Source organism: Eptesicus fuscus, chromosome 11 (assembly GCF_027574615.1).
Source record: "Eptesicus fuscus isolate TK198812 chromosome 11, DD_ASM_mEF_20220401, whole genome shotgun sequence".
Taxonomy (NCBI): Eukaryota; Metazoa; Chordata; class Mammalia; order Chiroptera; family Vespertilionidae; genus Eptesicus; species Eptesicus fuscus.
This window is the reverse complement of record NC_072483.1, coordinates 47765455-47787974: the sequence shown is the minus strand read 5'-3', so window position 1 is coordinate 47787974 and position 22520 is coordinate 47765455. Positions and strand designations below refer to the sequence as shown.

Sequence of the window (22520 nt, the reverse complement as noted above, 5' to 3'; positions counted from 1 at the left end):
AACGACCAAGCATATTGTATGGTGACTACAACGTGGGTAACTCACTTCGGTGGTTTACGGACTCCTTCCCAATGGCCCGGCCCACAGCTGGGCTCTGTGCTTTCCGATGTGAAGGATGTTCTCCCCAGACGGAGCGCTTGGCTCCGAAGTGCACTGACTCGCTCTCCGTAGAGCGAACACTTGCTGTGAATTTTTAACCTCTCCATCTTGCCTGGGTCCCTTAGAGGGAAAACAGTGTACATGTGTGACGACAGCGTGTGCGCTGTGTTTCAAAGATCAGAGAGGAAGGCCTGGGGTCCTGCTGCTCTAAGTGGGTAAGAAAGAAAACCTTTGAGAAAGAGACCGAGGAGAAGTTCTAAGGGAAGTTGACGAAGTGCTGATCTCATTAAAATGCATCTTGAGTCGAGCCATATTTTAAAGGTAGTCGATTTAATCCATTTTCTCATAGCTCTCATCCCTGAGTCATTAAAAATTATATTTAGGCCTCATAAAATGCCTTAAATTGAGTGGTTTTGAGTGTCCTAAAGGTCTGAAGTAAATGACTCTTTGCTGCCACAAATGGAAACTAACAAGACATGATATGGATTCAATTTCCTTCAGGAGACATACATGCTTTAAAATGTTAGATAAGAAAAAGGCTAGTGCAAAATGTTCCTACCCTCAAGGATGGAAAATAAAAATTGCCGGATAAACTTAACGTACAGTTGGACTGGTTCTTCTACATTGAATATATTATCCTCCAAGTGACAGAGGCGGGTAACTATGCCGCAAAGAGTCAGTCCCACTCACCTTGACACTGGCCCAGAAGGGAAGAGGCACAGCACCGGTAACAAAACCTCTGTGAGAGAAGCCACGGTGCGCGTTCCCGGATGCCGCTCCCAGGCCACGCTCTAGCCTTGTCTGCTCTCCCCTGGCACGTTGCTCCAGCCACACGGGCCTCTCTGATGGTCCTCCAACTTGCCACGAACATTCCTGCCTCAGGCCTTTGCCTCTGCCCTTCTCACCTCTCTTCTCTGGACCCTTGCTTCCTGTCTCCCTTTATCTGCTGAAATGTCACCTCCTCAGAAAGGCCTCTGACTACCCTGCCTCAAACAGCATGCCTGGTCCCTCCCTGTTATTTAAGTTTTATTCCCCCCCCCCCTCTGAGATAGATGAAGTATCTCTTTGTTTATGAACATCCAGCCCACTGGAACGTAAGCTTCGGGAGGGTACATCTCTCAGTTGACAACACCTTCCATACATTGCCATGGTTTCCTACACGTAGCAGATACACATGTTTTAGAAAAGTGCCGTGCATGGCTAGACTAGAGACAGGCAACCAAAGATTCACATCCATGTCTTCCTGGCTCATGACAAGTGCTCAGGAAGTATTTGCTGAATCAATGGGATCAATACATTGGAATCAGGTCAAAATCACACTCAGCTGAGCACACCCACCAAACCTGAACGGTGAACAAGAACATAAATACGCTGGATGGGCCAAGTGGCCTACCCTTCCCGCAGCAGCAGGCTTCATGAGGAAGAAAAGTGAGACGCACCGTTGTAAACTCTCATTTCGCCTCCACATCTCCCCACTGCTTGGTTTCTCGTCTCTTCTACCTGAGCACCCAGCAACCACATTCATTGTTGTGCGTATCACCTTGGGCTGTAACTATTTGTTTACTTGTCTCTCTCTCGAAATTATAAACTCATTGAGGTGAGGACTCATTTGACTGAGAAATCAATCATAACTGATCTCCCAGTGCCTGGCACGCCATCATTGCTCAATAAATCTCTACTGAGCAAAACTGAGCTTAGTCAGATTGAAATAAGATGTCGGGGACATCAGCAGACTCAGCGGCATAGCATGTTTGATGGCCCGAATGGGAGGAGGCCCCAACTCTGGCCCTTACCTTTCTATGCCACTGAGTTTATGACGGTGCTTCCTGGACATGAGCAGCCCACCGCCCCAGGCAGCCTGTGAGGACAGAGAAAGGAGAGGGAGCGGGAGTCATGACCTTTAGGAATCCAAACCAGTCACTCCACACCTCTACTAAAACACGAGAAAGTAAATGGTGAAAAACATAAGCTTCTCTGACAAAAGGAACCCACACTGATTGTTCAACCAGTGGCAGTTGTAATTCATCGCTTGTCAGGTCTTCAAAGGTTCCTCCAGGTTAAAGTCAGAGTAGCTATGAGGGACACAGGTAAATCTGGTCTGTGGTGCCAGGACCCAAAGGCCTAGAGCACGCCGGGCGGGCAGAGACACTCCGTGAGCCCCAGGGTGGCTCTGGGAGGGACACAGACTGGCGCCTGCCATCAGATTCTCCCCACGGTAGGAGTCTAAGGGCTTCTGTAAACTCAGAAAGCAGCAGCCCTGCCAGGCTGGGACGTCCCGCCACAGCTCCTGCAACATCAAGACCTTTTGTGGGTACCCTGGTACCGCAGATTATCCAACTGTCCGGTTGTGAGAAGTTATATCCATAAGAGAATAGAGGGAGGAAAAAAGAAAAAAATACACTCAGTCATGCATGTGAAAAATGTACCTTTTGTGTTCCTGGGAAAGTTTGGGACTACATCTCTTAGCTGAGAACACCTTCCATATACTGTCTTATTTTTTCCTACAGGTACCAGATACGCATTTTTTAAATTTTTATTTTTTAGAAAAGTATGTCATAGATGGCTGACTGAAGGCAGCTAGCTGAGCATCCAGATACATGGCCACTTTCTTCATTGTATCTTATGTTTCTTCCCTCTGAAATCAGTTATATTTCCCTCTGCAGCTATGTGTCCAGACAAAAGCTACTTGGGAAGGTGATAAGAGACCATATTCTAAAATGAGTCCCAGGAGATAGCAACTGGCCATAAGGGAGTGGATGAGCCCCAGAGGATGCACAGGCCTGTGGTGGGTCCCGCGGTGAACGCCGGCCCGGAGCCAGAGAGGAGGGGAACTAATGTGGTGTGGAGAGAGACCCCGCTGGGCAGTGGAAGAAGCTTGAGGCAAATCACAAAGCAGAACCGTGTCCACCCCTGTGGGCTGGGCCACGCTGTGAGTTACAGCACTTACATCGACATGCAGCCAAAGGTTATATTTCTCACATATATCTGCAATCTCCTGTATCGGATCAAAGGCTCCATAAACAGTCGTGCCAGCAGTTGCATTGACATAAAGAGGAACATATCCCTATAAGGCAAGAGAGACAGGCTGATTAGTCTCTCTAACCTCTCTCCTTTCCACAGGAGGTAGATGAATTGCAGTAGCATTTATTCACACATCAGCTATGGTATCAGACACTCTATCTGGCAGTTCTTCGTTGGTACATTTACTCATTCATTCATTTATTCAACAAATAGTTTTTGAGCGACGTTTTTGTGCCAAGCCCTGTTGTAGACACAGGGAACACGGCAGTGAGCAAAAGAGATGAAGATTTCTGTCCTCGTGGAGTTTACCTTCTAGTGGACAGTGACAGAGAGCAAACGAAATCAAATAAGCAAAATACACAGTCTGATATTGACAAGGTCTATGGTGAACAGTAAAGCAGGGAAGAGAAATAACAAGTTTCAAGTGTTAGGCAGGTAGTTCTGAATAGCATCTGGACGCTGTAGAGTTCAGAAGCCGTGTTATTCTAAGTGTACTGATGCAATAATAGCACTGAAGCATTGCTTGGTTATTAAAAACCAGACTGTACACTGTTTCAATAATAGTGGACATGGCAAAATGTGTTGATGTGAACAAGAAATAAACAAGGAAGTGGCGTCAGACAGACTGGGGGAAATCTGTGAGCCCTACGTTTTATTGAAGCTCAGCTCCACCTCTACTCCTTGCTCAGTCCTAGTGACATTTCCATTCATCCCCCTACTAAAACCTCAGTAAACAACTACAATTAGAGAAGGAGGCATAAGAATGTAACCAAAATAATGAGTTGGTAAATGGTTTGACAACTATCTGGCACTGCCTTGTGGATACATCTGTGCTATGAGATCTTTTTGTTTAATAGACTTGACTGAGGCTGATTCACCAAGTATCATGGTCCACCTGGCAGGGCATGGAAGTACTTTGTTAAACAAAACCCCAAGCTAAAATGATACTTGTTAAAATGAGATTATACCTAAGAAGAAGTAAGTGAAAACCACAACAGGCTGTATCTTCGTGGTGCTTGAGTAGTGGATTTATTGACGTACATAAAACTAATCATTTGGCACAATTAAGATAGGACAAGAGGTTTAATGTCTGAAATTTTAATTCTTCAAAAAAACCGATATGGTATAGACACAGCTTTAAAGCCAAATCATCTCACAAGTTGGAAATAAATAAATATCTAAGAATAGAATTTTAGAAACACAATAAAATAATTTCTTATACTATCAAAGATTTTTACTGTCTACAGCAGAGAGAATGTATTTTTAAAAATTTGTATTCACCAGAGTTTAGATGTACCATAGAGTATATACCTTTTGCTTGGCTTCAAGAATTTTTGCCTCTAAATCAGCAGGAATTATCTTCCCCCTGTAATTATTATAAAAGGAGAGAAATGAAAATGAAAAATCAATGAGACTGCACATGAAAAAAAACTTCAGCTGCAGCAAAAAGTAATTTAATCGGATATTTTCAACAGACCATTAGCAGCTTGGCACACTGTACTGAGTCAGTCCTTAAGCACAATAAAACAAATTTAACAGATGAACACATTTCATACATCAAGAACCTAATAGTCACCATCCCCTGCCTACCTTTCATTGCACTTTATCAAAATCACGTTGTCGGTTCCAAAGCCAAGTGCAGCCCCAGCCTTTTTTATGGAGTAGTGACTCTGCAACAGACAGAGGCTCGAGGTTAGATGTTCGACAGTCCCGCTGAAAACACCACAATCCACGAGCAAGAGCACCCGACTCACATGTTCTGAGGTGAAGAGGACCAGGTTGGGCACGGCTGCCATGCCCTTTGTCTTAACTTCTGGGAAGAACTTGTATCGCGCTGCCATGATGCTGTACATGTTGGATATGGCTCCCCCTATCGGCAAGCAGACACATTGGGTGGTGTTGCAGCTCCTTCGTTACTGTTTCTAACAGCAAAGGCTAAGCTGGTGTCTCAAGAGACAAGGGAGGTCAGAAAGGGGGAAGGACAATATTCTGATAGGATTTGATGGCTTCCCTATTGCCAGGTCTTCCCTCTGGACCCTTTGCCCAGGGGATATAGTGGTCACACTCCTTACCAAAGCCATCTAGGCAATTTGGTTGGAGGTGCATCACGTACTCCAGTGCCTGCCCCACCTGAAGCCTAGACAGAAATTAAGAGGTGGCAGGGGCTGTAAAGAGAGAGGTGAGTTACAACTTCCCTGCTTCCGCTCTCTGCTCAATCTATTTATTGAATGAAGATTAATTTGTTCTCTGAGTCAGAAAGACTGAGAAAGAGAGAATTATGGAGCCTACTGAAGGAAATGGTGACATTGCCTGGATACCCTTCCAAGAACAGCCCAACTGAGTCATTTGGGAGAGCTCTAAGTTGATTAAAATAAAACCAAACTTGTGTTTACTTAAATAAAGACACAAGGAGAAGTCAGGTAGCTAGGTACATCTGGCCAGCACAAACTAATTGCTTTTGCATCAATTACCTGACAATTAAACAGGCAAATTGGTGGTTGGCTTGAATCGTCTGGACAAGTGTAATTCTTACTTATTTCCACTTGAATACAATCATACTGTCTCTGACACCATCCCAAACTCCTTCCTACCTTCCTTCCTGTCCTTGTTTTTAAAATTCTTATTGTATCCTTTGAACTAGAGATCAAAGTAGATAAACTATTTTGGCAGAAATTGATTAGTCAATTGACAGCCTTGATTCACTTATCCTCAGCTTAATCAAACCATTGTTGACAATGGTTGAATTATTTAGCATAATTTAGACACAGTCTTTCTCAGTTTGGACAGGTTTAGGCACAGCCTTTGTTGGTTAGTACACACAGAAGGTAGCATTGTTGCTAGCCTTCACCCTGACAAAGATAGGAAGGCAGAGTATCCAAAAAATCTTTAAAAGTCATTATTCTTCCATGAACTCACTCTGTGCTTACTACTCTCAAAAGGGTCCTAAGGATCCATACTACAAACCTGTAGGGGAGTCAGGGAAACAGAACAGAAACTTACCAGGAGAAAATATCCCATCACCATCTTTATTTGACCATCCAACTATCTCTCTCATCTTCTTAAGCGTTATTTGCTCCATGAGGACAAACACTGGAGCAATTTCATAAGTAAACCTGGAAAAGTGGTAAAAAAAATGAATGAAAATAAAGAAGTCAACTACTTATTTGGAGAACACAGATGACTGGTTTAATATTTGTACTTGGGATCTAAGAAAAAAAAAAAAAGAGGTTCAAAACCACTAAAACAATTCATTTCCTGGAAATGCATTAAGTCACCAATCATAAAATGTCAGAAACCAGCCTGTGTTACCAAAAGAGGTGGTTGAAGTGCCTGCCCTATGATTTTTCACCAACAAAAAATATATTCTCATCTAAATGGAATGTCTTAAGTGTGGTTCACCCAGAGAAAAATAATGAAAGAAAATTACTTTTCTGGGTCCCTTTCACCTCTGAGATTGTAGCATGATGCAAATGTTAATGGAAAATAATGTATCCTAACATCATATAAAATTGATTTGCAACGTTAAAAAATCACACACCTTAACTACCAATTTCCCACTTGTAGAATCTATAAAACCCAGAACCAAACTCTATCTTTTAAAAAACAATGTAAACATCTTGCAGCTAACTGTGAAGATAATTGGAAATATTGACCCAGGTTTTAAAGATCTCAATTTAATTATCTACATGGTTTTTCTACTGAGAATCCCCAAGGACAGCTATGTTTCCATAGTTCTCTGAAGTTGATATCGGTCAAGAATAATTATAAGCGATGATTTTCTAATTGCCAATTATAAATAACAAGAAGATGGTCCATTGGCATAAACAGCTAACTGTGGGCATTAGGTATCCTGGTAGGTTAGCTTTGTCTTCTAACAAACTGATTTAAAAGCAGCAGGCCATGCTCTTCTCAAAGCAATTCAAAACAGGGCACAGTCTGGCAGACAAGTCACTGAAACAAGATCATGGTGCCAAGTATAGGACTTAGGAGACATCAGAGAAGGTGCAGCCACAGAAAACTGAGCCAGAAAACAAAAAGACATTTATTGGCTCTGAGGCTCTCTTTCTTCTTTTTGCTTGACCCTCTCAAGCATTGGAGTCTGTGACCAGGCTCACTGAAGAGAGATGCCTAGATTGACTCAGCTGAGTGATATGGGGAGACTTAATCATTGGGCAGGGTGTTTGAGCTGAATGTCAATGCTGAGAACTAATGGAAATTCTTGCTGGCTTAATGATTTAGAAAAGCTATTTGCAAGGATGAGATAACAATGGTTGTATATAAGACACAGGTGAAGCTACTAAGTTTTAATCATGGGGGGAAAAAAGCCATCACATTAATCACACAGCTGTAAAAGAGGACAAAAAGATCCTGGAGGATCCTCAGGCTATATCTGTTGGTAGGAGAATTTTGTTTCTAAAATAAAAAGAATATGTCTATTTTCCTTAGTAGGAACTTGAAATTTAGGAGGAAGACCCTTGGAAATCATGTGTTCAGTTACCATCACCTCTGGATGCTTTGGTTCTCTCTGAGCCCCATCACCGTAGCAACCAACACTCCCTCATGTCTGATGGCCTGATAAAGGAAGAAGAAGAGAAGGATTCCTGGTTTAGCCTGTGCTGCTGAGTGTACCAAGAGTCAAACTCATGATGTGCTTCTAACCATTCTTGAACAAATATGCTAATAGTGCCATTGACTTTTGGAAATGTTGGAACAGCAAACATGTTTGCATGGTGAATACTAGTAGGTACTGGTGGCATTGTGTGTGCTGGAATGTCACAATAGGCAAGGAACATGGAATCATATACAATAGTATCAGAACCTTACCTAGGATTGGATGGAAGCTGAGTTGGAGTCAAATCAGTGTTAGATGGTCAGGCAGGAACCACATGGGAAAGGGAAAAAGGATGGGACTTGGTCCACTTCATGATTTGAATCAATTTAGGCCCCAGGTTTAGTCTTAGAATTCATCTTCCTACTCAAGGACCAGGAAGGAGCAAGACCACTACTCTCAGGACTGGAAGAAAGAGTCTAGAGAGTTTGATCATGAGACTCTGATCTTATGCTTTTCAGGTTCCTTATTTGTGCCAGGTTCTCAATTCATAAACCTTTCTTTCAGTTCTGTTCAACAAATGCTTACTGAATGACTATTCTCTGCCAGGTAGCATCTTCCGTACTGAGGAGACAAAGATGTTATAAGACACCACTCCCAACTGTGAGGAAGAAGCTTACGAGGATGAATCCAGCACAGGCTCTTGGCCTTAGCTGCATCCTGTTTGCCAGTTCCTGCCTGGATCTTAAGGACCAGTTATTTCATAGCTACTATCATGCTGATCTTGATTATTAGTCCCGACGTCCTCTCTTGGAAGTAGAGAGGTTGGCCCATGGCTGTTGGTCCTCAGCCAGGCCTGTCAAATGGGCTGACATGGTGCTCCCTGTTTCTGACATTTCTGTGACCCTGCCTTCCCATCTGGGCCATCTTTATAACTGGTAGTCTGCCTGCACCCAAAACCTTATAGAAGGCCTTGAAGTTCACCCTACAGCAGCGATTCTTAACTTAATTGGGGCCACAGACCCCTTTAGGACTCCTCGGAAAGCTATAGCCCCTCTTCCCAGGAAGAAAATGAGGAAACACATCATTTGATATACAATTGTAGGAGATATCCCTCTTGCAAACTGGACTCCAGGTTAGGTACCCCTTCCCTAAATGACAGACGAAAGAAGAGAAAGTCAAGAGATCAGAGGTCAAATATGGATTCAGAAGAAGTTGGTTAAGATGCTAGAGTTATTTTCAGATAAATAACTGAAATTATTTATTTGCAAGGATGAGATAACAATGGTTGTATATAAGACACAGGTGAAGCTACTAAGTTTTTGGGGGAAAAAAGCCATCACATTAATCACACAGCTGTAAAAGAGGACAAAAAGATCCTGTAAAAGAGGACAAAAAGACCCTTGGAAATCATGTGTTCAGTTACCATCACCTCTGGATGCTTTGGTTCTCTCTGAGCCCCATCACCGTAGCAACCAACACTCCCTCATGTCTGATGGCCTGATAAAGGAAGAAGAAGAGAAGGATTCCTGGTTTAGCCTGTGCTGCTGAGTGTATCAAGAGTCAAACTCATGATGTGCTTCTAACCATTCTTGAACAAATATGCTAATAGTGCCATTGACTTTTGGAAATGTTGGAACAGCAAACATGTTTGCATGGTGAATACTAGTAGGTACTGGTGGCATTGTGTGTGCTGGAATGTCACAATAGGCAAGGAACATGGAATCATATACAATAGTATCAGAACCTTACCTAGGATTGGATGGAAGCTGAGTTGGAGTCAAATCAGTGTTAGATGGTCAGGCAGGAACCACACGGGGAAGGGAAAAAGGATGGGACTTGGTCCACTTCATGATTTGAATCAATTTAGGCCCCAGGTTTAGTCTTAGAATTCATCTTCTCAAGGACCAGGAAGGAGCAAGACCACTACTCTCAGGACTGGAAGAAAGAGTCTAGAGAGTTTGATCATGAGACTCTGAATATTTCAGAATCAGAGAACAAGAAACTAAACCTGCAAAAAGCTCTGAGCTGAAGCATAAGAACATGAGATCGGAAGTAAGGATGTGAAATAGTCATGGAGTGACACTGAAGGAGACTTCTAGGCCTTTCTATATTCTGAGTAGAGTAGTCAGTCAGCCCTTTTTTTGTGTGGCTCAACTCACCTTTCCGGAGGGATTCACTCAGAACCCAGGCAAATTGATTAAGAAGCTACATTTCTCTGTGGCAGAATCTGCTGGTTGCTATCCAGTATCAATCTTCTCTTGCTTCATTCCATTTCATTTGGGATGGCAATTCACCCAGATCAGAGACTACACTTCCTAGCCTCCCTAGGTGTGGCTATGGGGCTAAGTTCTGGCTAAAGAGAAGCTGTGGGAAATGTGTGGCACTTCTGAAGTTTCTTGGAAGGAAAGAGTGTGTTCCCCTTTGACCCTTCCTCCCTCTTTCCCTCCCGCCACCCCATCCTCCCTGATGGAGGTCTGAAGCAGGGATGCCATACTAGAGCTCCAGCAGCCAGCCCGCGCCATCGTGTGACTGACTCTGAGGACATGAGCCACGTGCTACAAATAGGGATGAAAAGGGCACAAGGAATCTGGATCCCTGGTGACTGCCAAATTGGACACTTCTTTAGTGAGAGAAAGAAATAACTTTCTACACTGACCACCGTGACACTCCTCTTAGATCTCCCCTCCTTACTGATGTGGCAGGTGGCCTATCTTCACCTTAAAAGCTAACACAGCCGAAACCGGTTTGGCTCAGTGGATAGAGCGTCGGCCTTCGGACTCAAGGGTCCCAGGTTCAATTCCCGGTCAAGGGCATGTACCTTGGTTGCGGGCACATCCCCAGTAGGGGGTGTGCAAGAGGCAGCTGATCGATGTTTCTCTCTCATCGATGTTTCTAACTCTCTATCCCTCTCTCTTCCTCTCTGTGAAAAATCAATAAAATATATTAAAAAATAAATAAAATAAAATAAAAGCTAACACATCTGGGAGGGGCTTAGTGAGCCCTCTGGTGTCCGGAGAGGATGAGAGACAGAAACAAAGGAGCCGAAAAGCTGAAGGGAGGGTCTTGAATGACAGCAGCGCCTGTAGGGTGGGCTTCCTTTCCTCAGTGTGTGCCTGGGCCCTGCACCTTGGATACACTGGGCACTTAAGCCCGGGGCCCTTTTCAGTCTTCAGAACCACCCTGTAGGATGGATATTATTATCCCCCATTTTCCCGAAGAAGAAAATGAGGTTCAGAGAAATTCAGTGATTTGTTCTAAGCTCTCACAGTTAGTTTCAGAGTCAGAATTCCAAGTCCTTTGTATGACATCTGCTTTTGTATGACAAGCGAGAACTGCCTTCTGCAGGCTCTAACCCTCTGCCCAGAGTTAAAGTGACTGACAACTCCTCTAGAAAATTTCTCCTGCGTGATTTCTATGAAAACAAAGCACTAGGTAGCTGAAATCCTAACCTCATAACCAAGGGCTGGGATAGATCTCCCCATAAAGATCATGTATTGTGCTCAGTTACTTGTGGGCAGGCTGCTGTTTACACTTGGGCACAACTCAACCTGCACTGTTGTGGTTGGTGGCCCTGTTTCGGAAGGAAGGAGTTGTATGCGTACATTTGTGAAGTTTTCTTTGGATCTCCACTGGGTCCTTGCTTGGAAGAATACAACTCCAAGATACATGCACAGGCAAGTATAAATGCATGAACATAAATGTTCTTTTTATTCCAGCAGCCTGATACCTAACACTTTGTCACCTGCATTTGGATACTGGACATTTCTTTTAAAAAGACTATGCTGAGGAATACAGTTACTATTTCCTGTTACCAGTGCTACCCACACTTAATGATAGCACGGTAAAAAAAAATGAGTGTATCACTAATTCCTACTCTGCCAAAGAAAGAGCCTTTTGCTCTTCTTTCTCAGACTGATTTGAACACTGTTCCCCGTTGGAGGAGAAACTGTCCCAGGGAGCACATTTCTGCATAAGCTCCCGACAGCGCTGCTGCATTTCAGGATCTTCCAGGGGAACTGGCTTAGAATAATTTCTAGATAATAGTTATGCCTTCTTCAGACAATGCCTTGTCTCCAACTGACAGAAGCTATTTCACTCTTTTAAATAACCTTCTCTATCGATCTGTTGGAATCGGATCATATTTTATGAATATCCTTTGTTCAGGACAGCTGCAATTACTATGTGCCATGTAGTTGGACTGGCCTTGACCTCAGATGGCTGGGACATATTTTAGTGTTTCATGGATGAGCTGAGGTAAGGGAAGAATAAGGGGCTTTGATTTTTACGAAGCCATACAAACAAGGAGAGTTTGTAAGAACTCTCTGGTTGAAGAAAAGCCTTTCAGGAGACTATCTGGCCAATAAATAGCTCAAAGGGGTGAGTTCCTTTTATTTACCTGGAGATTGGGCTATATATATTAGGAAATTGCAGCTGAGTACAGGATACACACTTAAAGATGCTGGGTGAATACAGGGCCTATATTAATAAGGTTATTTAGGCCTTAATAGATATGTAACTCTTACTCTATTTTTCTTACTTATTTTCCAAAAAGTTTTTTAAAACAATATTTTTTATTGGTTTCAGAGAAGAAAGGAGAGGGAGAGAGAGATAGAAACATCAATGATGAGAGAGAATCATTGATCGTCTGCCTCCTGCACGCCCCCCCACTGGGGATCGAGACAGCAATCCAGCAATGTGCCCTGACCAGAATCAAACCATGACCTTCTGGTTCATAGGTTGACGCTAAACCACTGAGCCACACCGAAGTTTTTTTAAAGCTATACTTTCTAATTAAAATCATCCATTAGTGTGAAATGCTCCAATTAAGCATTAGTATCTTTTCAAGTTATAATGAGTATATCACGATATCTGTGCTTGCTGATACATTTTTACCTCACACATCACAATACAGTAAAAATGTGCAAAGGCAAGACACCAGCAATTGTTTCTTTGACCCGAATTCCTCTCTGCCCTTTGCAGCCTCAGCGATCCAACATGGACACTCCGTGAAGTTAACCATGACTTGCGAGCAGGGAGCGTAAAAACCATTTTCGATTTCAATCAATTTAATCTTTTAAGCCTTTTAGCATGAAAGGCTTCACCTGTCACAGTTGCTTTCAAAAATTTGTAATTGTTGCTTTAAATTAGCCAACAAAGGAAGAATCTTTAATTAATAGAAACTTTTCTGAACATAGTTAAGTATTTTGAGTAACAGCATTAAACAGCTTTGGAACACACACGACTCAGTAAGTAATTTTAAAGTGCCCTTTCAGGTTTCATGGCTGGGAGAAAAATAGAGTACCTTGGACTTTAACAACTTACATTCTATCTTGATGTCTGATGGAATTTCTCACTTTAAATAATACCACCCTTTTACCTAAATTTATTTTTCAAATCTACTTTACCATGAACTTAAAAAGTAGGTGATTATTTTCTAATAGTTCCATAGTTACTAAAAGCCATATAATTCTTATGTAGTTATTTTAAAACTAGAGGCCCGGTGCACAAAATTTGTGCACTTGGGGGGGGGGGTCCCCTCAGCCCAGCCTGCACCCTCTCACAGTCCCCGCGGGAGCCCTCAGGGGATGTCCGACTGCCAGCTTAGGCCCGCTCTGCCAGCTTAGGCCCACTCCCTGGGGAGTGGGCCTAAGCTGGCAGTCGGACATCCTTAGCACTGCTGCAGAGGTGAGAGAGGCTCCCGCTGCCACCACTGTGCTCGCCAGCTGTGAGCCCAGCTTGTGGCTGAGTGGTGCCCCCCCATTGGGAGCGCACTGACCACCAGGGGGCAGCTCCTTGCATTGAGTGTCTGCCCCCGGTGGTCAGTGCGCATCATAGCAACCGGTCCTTCCACCGTTTGGTCAGTTTGCATATTAGCCTTTTATTATATAGGCTTATTGTAAAAATTTTGTTTCATTATTTCTCCTGGATACTGTAACAGAATGTGGTGCCATTGTCTGGGTGGATAGATGGTGGTAAAGCATAATCATAGTGTTGAGAGGAAAGACAGTACTCAGGAGGCTATGCTGACACTACATCAACTGGTCACCTGTCCTTGTCTCTGACAAGGTAATGTGTATGTAGAGAAAACTGTGAGGTGATTACCAGAAGTCGACCCAGGAAGCACATGCACCCTCCCCCCCACCCAGGACCTTAGAGTCAGTTTCATATAAATTTACAAGAACTTAGAAACAAACAAAGGGTTTGCTTATTCAAACAAGTATGGGGAAAAAGCAAATTTAGAAAAACAATGATTTTGAAAGGAATGTATCACTAACAACTGAATTTTGTTTTGGAACTTTTAGTTAACAATAGGTTGATCAAATTAATTTGTGAATTTATGGCAGCTTTAACTATAAAGGAAATACAACTGAAATATAAGGACCAATATGCTTGGATGGGAAAATGGACCAAGATCATACTCTAAAATATGACCTCTTTAGGTACATCATTAAGATATATGGAGTTTTTTAACATGAAATTTGCAGTAAATTTTGAAAGCTAGAGTTATTCTTTCTTATAACTACGCTTTTATTAAATTGCATCATTAAATTAAAAAATAGTTCATCTATTATCCACTATTAAATCAGTATAACCTACTAGATTTAAAAGGGGATAAACCTAAAATATTTAAAGAGAAAAGATGAAGAGGGTAACTGTAATAGATTTTTACAGAGTCATTGGAATTGAAATTTTAAAGTAAGAAGCCATAATCATACATCATGGTTGTTTATATGAAAATAACAAGAAGGACTTACATATTGGTATTGGCAGTTGATGTCAGCCATTCACCAGCTAATCCAATGATATCCAGTCCAGTGGAGAGCTGATTGAAAAATCGAGGATGACCTAGAGAGGTAAGTAACAGGCAAGCATCAAAGCAAACCCAGATTTTTCAAGCTACCTTCAAAGCCAAAGCCTGCTCTCCCAGGCCTCTCGGATGGGGCCTCCATTCCAATGGTCTAATAGGGCTGCCCAAGGATATGGAGAAGGAAGATCAGGTTGACTCACCCTCCAGGGGTCCTCAAACTTTTTAAACGGGGGGCCAGTTCGCTGTCCCTCAGACCGTTGGAGGGCCGGACTATAGTTTAAAAAAAACTATGAACAAATTCCTATGCACACTGCACATATCTTATTTTGAAGTAAAAAAATAAAACGGCAAAAACACCTGCATGTGGCCTGCAGGCCGTAGTTTGAGGACGCCTGCCTATACCAAATTTTAACATGAATGATGTCCCCAAATTTGTATGTTTCTAAAGCATAATGCTTTTAAATTTTAAAAAATCCAATGTCATGAAACTAATAATCTTTCTAATATCTTAATTTCCAGATGAAATTCTTATTGTATTTATTTTTTTAATATTTTTTATTGATTTCAGAGAGGAAGGGAGAGGGAGAGAGAGATAGAAACATCAACGATGAGAGAGAATCACTGATTGGCTGCCTCCTGCATGTCCCACACTGGGGATTGAGCCCACAACCCGTGCATGTGCCCTTGACCGGAATCGAACCTAGGACCTTTCAGTCTGCAGGCCGATGCTCTATCCACTGAGCCAAACCGGCTAGGGCTTGTATCTATTTTTTTAAATTACAAATCAGGATGTAGTGGTCCTGATTTTCCTCATGTTTCCACCTTTAAATTTTTTTTGTTTTGTTAATCCTCACCCAAGGATATTTTTTCCATTGATTTTTAGAGAGAGTGGAGGGGCGGGGGGTGGGGGATGGAGGGAAGGAGGGAGGAAGAGAGGAAGGCAGAGAGAGAGAGAGAGAGAGAGAGAGAGAGAGAGAGAGAGAGAGCGAGAGAGAGAGAGAGAACATCGATGTAAGAGAGACACATTGATTGGTGAACACACCCCGACCGGGCTAGGATGGAACCTGCAACCCAGGTACGTGCCCTTTACCAGGAATCAAACCCACGACCCTTTGGTGCACGGGCCAACACACTAACCACTGTGAACAACACTGGCCAGGGCTCAGACTTTAATTTAACATCTCAAGGATTTAATCCCCCAGTCAAGGTTTACTGATGGAAGAGAGGCTGCAGGCCTCAGAGAGAGTTCTTGGCTCCGTGGACCAAACCAAGTCCAGGCAGGTGCCAGCTATGATGCTGATGCCGAGGGCATGCCATCGCTCTCTGGGTCTCTGTGTCAGTCAAATACGGCATCAAGCATTGGTGTGTCTGCCTATATATAGTCACGTGAATGTTAAACTAAGTTTACTGCTGAGATGACCTGGCATCTCCTATGTGAAACAGGGGTGGACACAGCCTCATTCACTCATTGAGTTGTTGGTAAAATAATTGTTATTATTATAAAACTTTAAAGTCCTTTGCAACCCAGAGTATGCTTTCACAGGCTCTGTTCTTAGCAATTTCGGGATTGCTGCCAAGTTTTGGGCAACTTGGCATTCACGCAAAAACTCAACCCCACATCAGCAGGCTGGGCTTGGCTGTCCCAAAGGAGTCAACGCGATAGATTATCTAGAGGTCCGTGACAGGGAACTGGTGCTAGAAAGATATGCTGACTGCTGTGTTTCCAGTGGAAATTGCTTTTGCCTCTGAAATAACTGTCAGAAAGCTGGAGTTTGGCAGTTCCCCCTCTAAGCCCCCTCTCTGAGAATGTCTGTTCTTTCTCACATGTGATGGGGACTCATTCAGAACATCTGGACTATTACTTCTTTTATTTAATATATATTTATTAAATTTATTGGCGTGACATTGGTTAACAGGAACATTCAACTATTACTTCTTATCAGAATCGTCCAATCCCTGCATTTGAACAGTACTCAGAAAATAATACTGATCTTTAGAAAAAATAAAAGAAGCATAAACATTAAGCTTAGTGTAAGTATGGGGCCAGATTCTAGACATTTGTGTAGACTACCCTAAATAGTTTAAACTAGCCCACTTCACTCTGCTTTGCTCAGTATCAACAGAATCTACGAGATCTCCTGCAACATAATTTTGTTGAAATTCATTTAAAAATACATGTGATAGCCCTGGCCAGTGTGGTGCAGTTGTTTAGAGAGTCCTCCAGTACACAGAAGGGTCTCGGGTTTGATTCCCAGTCAGGGCATATACCCAGGTTGTGGGTTCCATCCCCAGTAAGGGCACATAGGGGGGTGGGAGCAACAGATTGATTACTCTCTCACATCAATGTTTCTCTCTGTCTCTCTCTCTACCCCTTCCTCTCTCTCCCCCCCCGCCCGCCACCTCTCTCTCTCTCTCTCTCTCTCTCTCATCAATGAAAAACATATCCTTGGGTGAGGATTAAAAAAATAAATAATAATAAAAAAAAAATAAAAACACATGTGATACCCATTTGAAAACTAAATCTTTCATTTTAAATAGGACTGAGTCATAAATAAATTCAATCACACTATTCGACAATGTCTCAAAACCTCATGGCCTGGCAGAGACAAAAGATGGTCAAAGATAAACAGACAGACTGACAGAAATGACTTCAAATAAAAGTGAAACAGTATCTCATTCTCCATTAAAATATAAAGGACACAAAAGTAAGTAAAACATTACTTTTCTCTTATGGCTAAAGCCTTATGCCCCCAAAATCTTATATGAGAATTTAAATCAAGTAACAAAATGACCCAGTTTAAATTTCAATTTCAACTCTCTATAGTCAAAGAAAATAACAGATGATAGATATGGTGATGAGCTACACATGGCCTGGAGTCAGAGAGTGGGAGAAAAAAGTAATTTCTTAAAGTTCAAGTTTTATTTTTAAACAAATAAACTTGAAGGAAGAAAAAGAGCTGGAAGGGAAAATCTACTTTGATTATGAGACATATCAAACAATTGCAATGTGAGGCACTTATTTGGGTTCTGACTCAAATGAATGATAACAAAACAAAACATTTCTGACTTTCATGAGACATTAAAAATTTGAACACTGGCTGAATATTTGATATTAAGGAACTATAAATTTTGTGGGGTTTTGGATATAATAATGATATGTGATTATTTTTGTTTAAAGAGCCCTTGATGGTGAAAAATATCTATACTAATAAAAGAGTAATATGCTAATTAGGCCGGGAGACCTCCTGGACATCCTTCCGGACAAAGCTGGGGGCTTGGCGGGCCTACAAACCGCCCCCAAATGGCCCTCAGCCCCTTGCCCAGGCTGGCCACACCCCCCAGCAGGGACCCTCACCCCAATGGGGGCATGGCCAGCCTGAAAACGGCCATCAGCCTCTCACCCAGGCTGGCCATGCCCCCCAGCGGGGACCCCCACTCTGATCCAGGACCCCCTTCAGGGCAGACCAGCCACCCCCTACCTGTGCACCAGGCCTCTATCTATACTAATAAAAGGGTAATATGCTAATTAGACCGGGAGACCTTCTGGATGTCCTTCTGGACAAATCCATGGTGGCAGGGCTGAGGCAGAGGCGGTTAGGGGCAATCAGGCTGGCAGGGGAGGGCAGTTAGGGGTGATCAGGCTGGCAGGGGGGGCAGTTGTGGGCAATCAGGCCAGCAGGCAGAGTGGTTAGGGGCGATCAGGCAGGCAGGCAGGTGAGCGGTTAGGAGCCAGCAGTCCTGGATTGCAAGAGGGATGTTCGACTGCCGGTTTAGCGATCCCACAGGGATTGGGCCTAAACCGGCAGTCGGACATCCCCCGAGAGGTCCCAGATTGGAGAGGGTGCAGGCCGGGCTGAGGGACACCCCCCCCATGCACGAATTTCATGCACCGGGTCACTAGTCTCTATTATAAAACCCTAATATGCAAATAGACTGAACAGTGGACAACTGAACAACCAGTCGCTATGACGTGCGCTGACCACCAGGGGGCGCATGCGGAACATGGCAGGCGTTGGCAGCAGGCAGCAGAGCACGGAACATGGTGGGCATCAGCTGCAGCAGGATGGTGGAGGTGAGCGGGGGCGCCAGTCACTGTCATCGGGGTGAGCCTCTGGTGATTACTGAAAATTCTTTGCTCCCGCGCTGTGTTCCTGCTGGCCCCACTCGCACCCGCTGCTGGTGCCTGGCGCTGGCCCCGATCGCTCATCACTGTCAGTGGGTGCAAGCAGTGGCTGCCAGCCCCAATTGCCCCTCAGGGCTTCTCCACCTCCCCCTGCTCCTGAGGGGTGATTGGGGCCAGCAGCCACCTCTCGCACCCGCTGCTGGTGACCACCCCGCTTGCACCCATTGCCTGTGCTGGAGCCGCCGCTCATACCCATTGCCGGCGCCCGGTGCTGGTTCCGATTGCTTGGCGCTGTCAGCGGGTGTGAGCAGTGGCTGCCAGCCCCGATCATCCCTGAGGGCTTTTCCACCTCCCCCTGCTCCTGAGGGGTGATCAGGGCAGCAGTGGGTGTGAGCAGGCCCAGTGATGTCAGCACATAGGAGTGGTGCAGCGGGAGTGGGGCTGCCCAGCAGACAGGGGACAGGGGGCCGTGGCGGGAGGGGCTGGGCAGGGGTGCAGAGGATGGGCTGAGACCTGCCCCTGTGCCCACCGCAGCCTTGCAGCCCATAGATCCTTTCAAGGTGCACAAATTTGTGCACTGAGCCCCTAGGTTATGGATAAAATAATATTATGCCAGGGATGTGCTTTCATATAATATAGAAGAGGGGACAATGGGCAGGGGGACAGATTAACAAAATTGGCAGGAGCTGATAATAGTTGAAGCTGGATGTTGGGTATACAGGGCTCATTATACTATTCTGCTTTTGTATAAGTTTAAAATTTTCCATAATAAAAAGTTAAAAAGAAAAATTAAGGAAGTCAACATATTTACTGTGACTGAGGGCTGGTTAGCATCTGTCTCAGTTCATGGACAATCTACATATACTGGTCCTTTTTTCAGAAGTCTTTTGTTAATTGGTAGAGAAATCTCCAAATGCCATCATCACCCTTCACAGAGTGTACTCAGATCAGCATGTCTTCACTATTAAAACCCAATTCATGCCCTGGCTGATGTGGGTCAGTGGATTGAGCATTATCCCATGCCCTGAAGGGTTGCCAGTTTGATTCCTGGTGAGGGGCGTGCAAGAGGCAGCCGATCCATGTTTTGCTCTCACATCAATGTTTCTCTCTCTCCCTTCCACTCTCTCTAAAAATAAATTAAAATTAAAACAAAAAACAACCAACAGAACCCCAATTCATTATTTTGGCTGAGCATTAATATCCTTTTTTAAAAGAATAAAATATCTTCTACTGTGTGTAGCTACCTGTGGGGTTTGCCCTGTTGCTTTGATATCTACCTCTATGTTAGAGACCAGCATCCGGAAGCTGTTTTCACATGGCAGCCACAATACACTTTGCCAGGGTCAGTACCCTGAGATTCAGCGGAAGGCTTCACACTGCCTGGAAGATAGTAAACTCTATAGCTGCAAATACCTATTCCCAGAAGCTGCTCTGAAGAACAGAAATGAATGGCTGCAGGGTGGATATCTAAGTGAATTCATACCCTGAGCTAATAAGAGTCCATGCTTCAGAGCCCAGAAATAAACCCACATCTATACGGTCCAATAATATATGACAAAGGAGGCAAGAACATACAATGGTGTAAAGACAGCCTATTCAATATATGGTGTTGGGAAAACTGGGCAGATACATGCAAAAAAATGAAACTAGGCCACCTTCTTATATCATATACAAGGATAAACTTCAAATGGATTAAAAACTTAAATATAAGACTCGAAACCATAAATCTTCTAGAAGAAAACATAGGCAGAAAACCTCTGACATTTCTCTTAGCAGTATTTTTTCTGACATATCTCCTTGGGCAAGGGAAACAAAAGAAAAAGAAACAAATGGGACTACATCAAACTAAAAAGTTTTTGCACAGCAAAGGAAAACCATCAACAAAATGAAAAGACAACCTACAGAAGATACATTCAATAAGGGGTTAATATCCATAATTTATACAGAACTCATACAACTCAACACCAAAAAACCCCAAACATTCCAATTAAACAGCGGGCAGAGAACCTGAATAGATACTTCTCCAAGAGGATATATAGATGGCCAATAGACATAGGAAAAGATGCTCAACATCACTAATCAGCAGAGAAATGCAAATTAAAACCACAGTGAGGTATTATGTCACACCTGCCAGAATGGCTATCATTAATAAATCCACAAACAAGTGTTGGTGAGGATGTGAAGAAAAGGCAACCCTTGTGCACTGCTGGTGGGAATGCAGATTGATGCAGCCATTGTGGAAAACAATATGGAGGGTCCTGAAAAAATTAAAAATGGAACTTCCCCATGACCTAGCGATTCCACTTCTGGGTATATATCCAAAGAAACTTAAAACACGAATTCTAAAAACTATATGCACCCCTATGTTCATTGCAGCATTATTTACAATAGCCAAGACATGGAAGCAACCCAAGTGCCCATCAATAGACAAGTAGATAAAGGAGTGTGGTACGTGTATATATAATGGAATATTACTCGGCAATAAAAAAACAATGAAATCTTACCATTTGCTACAGCATGGATGGACATAGAGGATATTATGCTAAGTGAAATAAGACAGAGAAAGAAAAATACCATATGATTTCACTTATATGTGAAATCTAAAAAACAAAGTAAATGAACAAACACAATAAAAACAGACTCATGCATACAGAGAATGGACTGATGATTGTCAGAGGGTAAGGGGGGAGGGCTGGGTGAAAAAGGTGGGGGAATTGAGAAGTACATATTGGTAATTACAGAATAGTCACGGGGATACAAAGTACAGCATAGGGAATATAGTCAATAACGTTGTAATAACTATGTACATTGCCAGGTGGGTACTGGAAAAATCAGGGGGACTATTGTGTAAAGCAAGCATGTCAAACTCATGGCCTGCGGGCCACATACCTCATTTATTTGGCCCATGTTAGCCTTTGAGTTTGACATGCTTGGTGTAAAGTATATAATTGTCTGGCCATTATGCTATACTTAAATCAATTCAAAATAATATTAAATATAAACTATAAATAAAAAATAAAATTTTAAAAAGGAGTCTATGATGCTTCAGTTTTATCATCAATAGGGGTTGTCATTATGACAAATCCATGTATTTTTCTTTAGGGACAACACTATTTGGGCTTTACTGATAAAAGTATATGGTCTCATCTCTCTGAGAAAGTGTATTTAGAATGAGCTGACAAAATAAAAAATGTTGGCTCAAAGCAAGTCAAGTTAAAATATACACGGAGAGAGAATTCTGACTCTTTTAATGCAGCCAAATAACACTACTTAATTTCCATCAGAAATGGGTTAGCCATTAGATACCAAGGTGAGATGTAACTAAATTGATGAGTGTGCTTTTCTTTAAAAATGAAACACAGACTTCGTAATATAATTGAGTCGTGTCCACCCTACAGTTATTCAAGGAAGCTACACTTATTCCAGTGGTGTTGGCAGACCTCAAAAGCTGTTTGGGATTCTTTATTTAAAAATGCTTCTTTGGCCAGCCTCATTATTTCATTTTAACACTTTGTTTTTGACATCTAATAGCCTTACTCAGCTCTATCTCCACCAACCTTTCCAGTCATACTTTCACACGACTAGGAAGAGTAAGAGGGATAATGAAAGAGAAGAAGAGAAAAAGAAGAAAAAACAAGAGGCTACCAGCTGTGGTCTCAGGAGCTCCCCCTATGTTAGCAACTATACCATGAATTGCCAGTTCTTGTAGATCTATCTGCCCAAGAGCTCAGGCTGCAGTGGGGAAAGATAGCAGAGAGAGGAAATCACTGCTTAACTCTCAGGCTTTGGCATAGACAGGCAGAAATCCAAAAAGTCCTTGAACTTGAGGCAACCGAAAAGTAACCACTTTGGCCAGGATTGCTGATTAGAGAGGGTTCGTGTAACATGAAAAGGAGGCAAGAGGGGATCCTCCAGGG

At 43.0% G+C, this 22520-nt stretch overlaps 1 protein-coding gene across 2 annotated transcripts in view; it reads right to left on the bottom strand.

Annotated features, from left to right (window-relative positions):
* Positions 1-22520, bottom strand: part of GAD1 (glutamate decarboxylase 1) — a 41997-nt gene that overhangs the window by 7499 nt on the left and 11978 nt on the right. The window contains exons 5-11 of one of the 2 annotated variants that reach the window (XM_028141003.2): positions 14428-14518; positions 6121-6233; positions 4875-4990; positions 4711-4790; positions 4432-4486; positions 3047-3163; positions 1893-1957 (exon numbers count right to left, since the gene is read on the bottom strand). In XM_028141003.2, the coding sequence (XP_027996804.2) occupies positions 1893-1957; positions 3047-3163; positions 4432-4486; positions 4711-4790; positions 4875-4990; positions 6121-6233; positions 14428-14518 (637 nt within the window). Of the gene's footprint in view, positions 1-1892; positions 1958-3046; positions 3164-4431; positions 4487-4710; positions 4791-4874; positions 4991-6120; positions 6234-9132; positions 9170-14427; positions 14519-22520 lie in introns of those variants that run through there. The other variant, XM_054723113.1, reaches the window with a different exon arrangement.